The sequence below is a fragment of the Borostomias antarcticus genome (genome assembly GCF_949987555.1).
Source record: "Borostomias antarcticus genome assembly, chromosome: 31".
Lineage (NCBI taxonomy): Eukaryota > Metazoa > Chordata > Actinopteri > Stomiiformes > Stomiidae > Borostomias > Borostomias antarcticus.
The window spans coordinates 5944272-5951639 of record NC_140264.1 but is presented as its reverse complement, the minus strand read 5'-3'; the positions used below and the strand labels follow the sequence as shown (position 1 = coordinate 5951639).

The following is a 7368-nucleotide window of genomic DNA, read 5'->3' as shown; positions in this document are numbered from 1 at the left end:
TTTTTCTCTAGAGGAATTTCAAAATAAAGGTCACGCAAAACAATTGTATCTTATTTGACTGAAAGCATGTAGCCTAGTAGTAGTACATCCTAAATAGGCAGGGGTGAGAGGAATCAGAATATGTAATAGTATTGTCAGGTTTCTCATCTGCGTAGATGTGGTGATACCAGAACAAGTATTTATACCTCAAAAACAATTTAAAAAAACAGTCCTATAACCACATCAGGTTTTCTGTGGATATTTGTAGAGATAGACTCACATGTCCCCTGCCTCACACAGGCTTGGGCGAGTAGTCCTGACACCATCACATCAGAGGTGGGCTCTGAGCACCGAGTCAAGTATTTCATACATTTTGTTCCACTAATAAAAACAGATGTTTTTACAGTGTTATTTTATTGCATATTGTCACTCCCCCTATGCATGTATGTCTGACAGTAAGCAGTCGCTTAACCCATTCATTTAGACATGGTGCTACACGGTCAACATACTGTTATGAACACCTAGTCGACTGCAAGACTGAACATGTTTTTGTCCACACACTGGCCTCAATTAACTTACCGAAAACCAACAAGAGCTGTGGCTTAAACAACAAAGTCAATCAGATGAACTGCTCCCCAACACCAGCCAAACATTGAACATGTCACAACCTCCCTAATTCAGTATCTGTGGATGATAAATAACTCCAGCAAGGCGAAATATTAAAAGAAAAGATATAAGTATGCTACTACAACGTCTCAATACACGTAACTCTTTACTAGTCTAACCGATGGGTTTGGTTCCCACAGTACAGCCTGTTGTGTCCCCCCCCCCCCAGCAGAGGGCGCAAGCCATCGTCAATCGTCACTTTTGCTCTCCATCACCCCCCTCCTTGGCGGCAGCTGCCCGCTCGTGGAGCTTCTTGTGTCTGCGGAAGCTCTGTGCTGTGCTCAAGTCCTTCCCACACTCGTGGCAGTGGAAGGGGTTGTCCCCAGTGTGGATCCTCTGGTGGCTGCTCAGCTCCGACGGCCTGTTGAACCCCTTCCCGCAGTCCGGACACGTGTGCCTATGTCTGGCGTGGGCCCTCTCGTGGTCCCTCAGCCACTCCACGCGGCTGTAGCTCTTGTCGCACAGAGAACACTGGTAGGGTTTCCTTCTCGTGTGTATCAGCTGGTGCCTCTTCAGGGCCCCTGAGTAACCGAAGCTCTTTCCACAGTCGGGGCAGGGGTAGGGTTTCTCGCCCGTGTGCACCCTCTGGTGGTCCTGCAGGTGTCTGTTCTGGTTGAACTGCTTGCCACAGACGGTGCACTGGTAGGGTCTCTCTCCCGAGTGGACCCTCAGGTGGATCTGCAGCTTGGAGGGTTTCTTGCAGTCTCTGCCACACACGGGGCAGCAGCGGGAGCCACTGGCCAGCTGCAGGAGGCTGGTTCTGAGGCGTTCGGCCGGGCTCGGGGGTGGGGACGACTTCTCCTGACTCGCAGACGAGACACTGAGACTCTTACCTATCAGGGGAAAAAAGAACAAACCTTAATTAGACACGGATGCTTCAACGTCACTTGATTGATTAATTCCTCCAGTCACTGTTCCCCACTCACTCTGATCAAAACGATCCCAGTCCACTTCCTCTCCGTCAGAGTTGATCAAACTGCCAATTTGATTCTCTCCCTCCTTTTCCTCCTCATCCTCATTCTGTTCCTCCACCTCCTCATCACCCTCCTCTATGAGAGAACTTTCATCAGAAACTGACTCTGCTATCTCCTCTTCTCTCAAACTGCCGTCTTCACGGTTATCCTCAGGCGTTGCGCCGTGGCTTGCACCGTCACTTCCGCTGTGTTGGCTCCGCCTGTGCCTCTGCATGCTCCCTGACTGGGCGAAGCTCTTCCCACAGACAGGACACAAGTAAGGTTTCTCCCCGGTGTGCGTCCGCATGTGTCTGTCCAGAGTGTCTTTCACGGAGAACCCCCTCTTGCACAGAGAGCAGTTGTAAGGCATCTTCCCTTGGTGGATGCGTTTGTGTATCTGGAGCCGCTGCAGCTCAGAGAAATGCTTCCCGCACACGGAGCAGCCGTAGGGTTTCTTGCCGGAGTGGGACGACTGGTGATGGATCTTGGCGTTTTCGGGGGTGCTGAACTTTCGGTCGCAATCTGGGCAGGGGTAGGGTTTCTCCCCGCTGTGGACACGCAGGTGGACCTTGAGGTGCCCGAAGTCCCGGAAGTGCTTCCCACAGACGGAGCACGGGTAGGGTTTCTCCCCGGTGTGCGTCTGCAGGTGTCTGCGTAGTTTGGAGTGGTAGGGGAACTCAAGCCCACACAGTGACTTCTTGGTCCCTGAAGCACCGACTGCTCCTTCAGCTTTGAACAAAGCACCAAGCCCTTTATGCTCCTCTTCAGCTTCAACTTTATTTTCTTCATCCTCCTCTTCATCATCTTCCTCCACCACATCTTCCTCTTCAGGCTCATCAGGAAGTTTTGGTACTTTTCTCTGGTCACCATAGTTACTACCGAAGACGAGACCTGGATCCAGTAGATCTGGTCCTTCGATCCTCTCTGGTGGCTGATTGTCCCCAGGCAACTCTTTGGAGTGAACCTTCTGGTGCCTCTTCATGCTCCCTAACTGGGAGAAGCTTTTCCCGCAGTCCTCACACTGGTAGGGTTTCTCTCTGGTGTGGGCCCTCTTGTGGCGGCGCAAGGTGGAAGATTCAGAAAAACCTTTACCGCAGATGTCACAGACGTGGCGTTTCTCCCCGGTGTGGGTCATCTGGTGTTTCTGCAGGGCCGACAATCTGAAGAAGGTCTTGCCACAGACGCAGCAGCAGTGTGGTCTCTCTCCCGTGTGGGTATTCTGGTGCTCCCTCAGACTGCCTATCCTGGTGAACCTCTTCCCACACACGGAGCAGGAGTGGGGTTTCTCTCCTGTGTGCGACCGTTCATGTCTTTTCAGCGCCCCCTGGTGACTGAACTTCACCCCGCAGTCTGAGCAGGAGTACGGTTTCTCGCCCGTGTGAACTTTCTCATGCTCTTTCAGGTGCTCTTTCTGGCGGAAGTGCTTCCCACACACGGCGCAGGGGTACGGTTTCTCTCCTGTGTGGGTCTTCATGTGCATCTGGAGTCTGAACAAGGAGGGGCACTCCCTCCCACACTCCAGGCAATAGTGGGACTTCCGTGCCTTCTGGGTCTTCTGTTGGTTCTTCTGTTGGTTCACAGTATATACGTCCAACTCCTCTCCTTCAGAATTTATGTAACAACCACTCTCTTTTTCCTCCTCTTCTTCTCCCTCTTCCACGTCTTCGACCTTGAGTGTTGTACTGGGGTCACTGTGGTGGTTTGGGAGCTCCACCACCTCCCCATCTGAGTTGATCAGACCTTCGACCACTTCATGCTCCTCCTTTCCACTGTCCTCAACCTCAGCCCTAAGCCCCAGTCTGGGAGCTCCAGGTCCCTGATGGAGTAAAAAAACAAAACATCGGAGACTGTAATTCAAGAAAGATCAGCAGGAAACATAAAAACACCAACTAGACAAGCTACTGACATTGTGATGTTGAACGAACAGTTCCCCCAAACTTCTCAGTTCTTTGTTTAGTAAATGTTTCCGTGCTTACCTTCCGCTTGGCAAGGCTGTGGCTGGCCCCACCTCCTATGTGGCTCCTCAGATGTTTCATCAGCTGCCCCGGTCGACAGAAGCTTTTCCCACACTCGGCACAGTGGTAGGGTCTCTCTCCAGCGTGAGACCTCTCGTGGTCCCTGTGGCCCGAGGACGTAGCGAAGCCCTTCCCACACACAGAGCAAGTGTATGGATTCTCTCCTGTGTGAGTGACTCTGTGGTCTCTGAGGCAGGCTGTTGTAGAGAACTTCCTCCCACAAATGGAACAGCTGAAAGGTCTCTCTCCTGTGTGCGTGCGCTCATGTGCCTTTAGGATCCGTGCTTCTATGAATCCCTTCCCACACTTGGCACAGCTGTACGGTCTCTCTCCTGTGTGTCTCATCTCATGCCTTCGCAGGTCTCCCACCTGAGCGAATGCGGCCCCACAGACAGAGCAGGTGTACGGTTTCTCCCCAGTGTGGATCCTCTCATGGACCTTCAGGTGTCCTTTCTGCAGGAAGCGCTTCCCACACACGGAGCAGCGGTGAGGTTTCTCCCCAGAGTGGGTCATCTGATGTCGCTTTAAATTGTTCTCCTTGGTAAACTCCTTGCCACACTCTGCGCAGGGGTGGGGCTTCTTAGGACGGCCCTCGATCTTGGAGAAGGGTCGTAGCCTATATTCTGTATAGGATGTAGTAAGAGAGTTAAAGGGACATTCTGCTCTAAGGTCAAATACTTAAAGCTATGATTAGTGGTGTTATTTTACCAGTAATTTCCACTAGATGGCAGTAAGCCATTATAAACAAATGGCCAGAGCCATATAAGGCACGGTACAACGGTCACATCAATACAAGTCAATGGATTTCATAAAATGATCAATAAAACCCTACAGGATTCATACTTTGCGGCAAATTTGATGTCAGAACACCAACGGACACCAATTGCCCCCTCGGTGAGCTTCTTGTCTTTGAAATTGAGAGTTGAACATGTTTTTGAATGATTTTTCACGGTGCCCACCCACATCCATTGTATGACCTAAACGGTGGTAGAGCAATTATCAGACTTTCTCAAAAGTGCTAGTTTTGTCAACGTTTTGATCTGAACCATTGTATATGATCATAAGTAACCTTAAAACAGGGCTAAACATGCATTTTCCCTTTACTACTCCTTTAAGCCAGGGAACCTGCAACAAGTACCTGGTCTCACTCCTGTGTGTCTCATCCCATGGGTCCACATCTTATGGATCCGCAATGATCCCACCTGAGTGAACCGGGCCCCACAGACAGAGCAGGCGTAGGTGTAGATCCTCTCATGGACCTTCAGCTTGTCTTTCCGTGGGAAGCACTTCCCGCACACAGAGCAGTGGTGAGGTTTCTCCTCAGAGTGGGTCATCTGGTGTCGCTTTAGGTTGTTCTCGCTGGTTAACTCCTTGCCAGACACTGAGGAAGGATGGGGCTTCTTGGGACAACCCTCGATCTCAGAGAGGGGTTGTGGCCTGTGTTCTGAATGAGATGCAACAGAGTTAAAGGGACATTCTGCTGTAAGGTCAAATATTTGAGGTAGATGGGTTACAATCTCACTTTCTGGAGGTCACTAAACATGTCCCACAATGATTGATTTGCGAGCCTGCTCTGGGCTCTGGTAAGTCTGGTGAATGACTTTGCTTTCTTCACTTCCATGACTTCTGTAAGCCAATCAGTGTGATCTCTCTTTTGCGACGCCCCGCTCACTCCGACCCCGATTAACCATGCTCAAATGTCCCCACTAGTCTCGAAAATTCTCTGACTTGGCCAAGGGTGCGCGACACGCCGTGCCAACTCGACGACCAGACAGTCCCGATGCTCACGGACGTTCACGACGACCAATTATCGACTTGGTGTGTCGGGGCCTTTAGGCACTGTTGTACAGTCTTATGGCTGCTGGCACAAAGGAATGCCTGAGCCAAAAAAGAGGTGAGTTACAAAGTCAGAAGATGTGATGCAATTTTTCGATCAGCACGCCGTCTCTTCTTACCCGGATAAAGATCTCTCTGGTCTTCCCCTTCAACTGGATCGGCTGGCGTATCACAGGGATCATCCGTGTCCACAGACGCTCTGAGGGAGCATCCTCATCATCATACTGGTCAGCGACCGGCCCAGGGTTCCAGAGGTCCTCTTCCTCCTCCTCCTCCTCCTCTGTCCGACCACGATGCCCTTCCCTCTAGCCTAGAGAAGGGTACCTGGAGCCACCACTGTATCCCACGCGTTTCTGCTCACCCGGGGGGGTGGATCTGAACCCGGAACCCGGATCTGAACACTGGTTTAAGCTAGCTCCTCATCAGCGCAGGTGGAGGGTTATTCATCACTCCCGGGGGAGTGAGTTGAACCAACAACTTGTTATACCTACTCAAGGACTCCGTTTCCCTTGGTTACACATCTCGTCCCTCTCTACCTCTTCTTCCTCTGCGGAAACCCGCCGAATTCAGGACGTTTCTCGGGCTGTCGTCGTTCTCAGAGGCCACTGACGGGACGGTACCCAGGGCTCTGGGTTACTATGGTTACGGGCCAGACCACACGGGAACTCGGGGTCGGTTGCTGGTCGGGTCCACAGGCTCCTACACCACAGGGGAGAGGGAATAACATAACAGAAGTGTTTTACAATGTGTTCAAGTTCAGAGACGCCAAATAGTCAAATAAGGGGTGTGGGGGGACCAGTGTGGTCCATGGGGAGGTTTTTTGAATAAATATGTTAGTATTGGCTGCTGAAGCTGCCCAGATCCAACCCTGGTCAAGCAGCATGTGGTTGGACTACTAGTACTAGCTCGTAAGTATGTAGGAGGCGGAGCACCCCCCCCCACACACTGACTCTATACCCCCAGCACCACTTGGATACGACCTCTGATTGTTTCCACACACCTTAACGGCACACACACACACACACTGCACTTAACACCACTCACCCACCACACTACACTCTGCACACACACTACATACCCTCACCACACTCCATTCTGAATATAGAACACACACTGTATAGTATATAGTGTGTTCTGTATACCCTCACCACACCCCATTCTGAATATAGAACACACACTACATACACTCACCACACCCCATTCTGAATATATAACACACACTACATACCCTCACCACACCCCATTCTGAATATATAACACACACACTACATACCCTCACCACACCCCATTCTGAATATAGAACACACACACTACATACCCTCACCACACCCCATTCTGAATATAGAACACACACACTACATACCCTCACCACACCCCATTCTGACTATATAACACACACTACACACACTCACCACACCCCATTCTGAATATAGAACACACACTACACACACTCACCACACCCCATTCTGAATATAGAACACACACTGTATAGTATATAGTGTGTTCTATATACCCTCACCACACCCCATTCTGAATATAGAACACACACTACACACACTCACCACACCCCATTCTGACTATATAACACACACTACATACCCTCACCACACCCCATTCTGAATATAGAATACACACTGGAATTGTGCCTCTCGCTTTATTATTTAACAGTACACCATATTTGAACATTGCACTGCATTTTGTTGCACTGTTCTTTGATATTTCGTATTTGCATAGTTTTTGTACTGTTTTGCACTGTCATGTCTTTGCACTACTGTCCTTGCACCCTGTCCTTAGCAAAAACATACTTGCTAAGGTTAGTGGTACCACTTCTAATATAATAGGTTAGTGGCTAGTTCCCATACACACACAGACCGGTCAAAACATGCCCCCAACCCTGAATTTAACCCAACCCTATAAGC

General features: G+C 50.3%; 1 protein-coding gene across 1 annotated transcript; it reads right to left on the bottom strand.

Moving 5' to 3' along the window:
- Positions 1-840: 840 nt before the first annotated feature.
- LOC311327256 (uncharacterized protein) lies at positions 841-6607 on the bottom strand (the record flags this gene model as incomplete). The annotated part of the gene is made up of 7 exons (XM_084460289.1): positions 841-1478; positions 1572-3414; positions 3575-4236; positions 4752-5057; positions 5675-5759; positions 6070-6148; positions 6603-6607. The coding sequence occupies 7 exons, from the start codon at positions 6605-6607 to the stop codon at positions 841-843; spliced, it is 3618 nt and encodes a 1205-aa protein (XP_084316415.1).
- Positions 6608-7368: the final 761 nt, after the last annotated feature.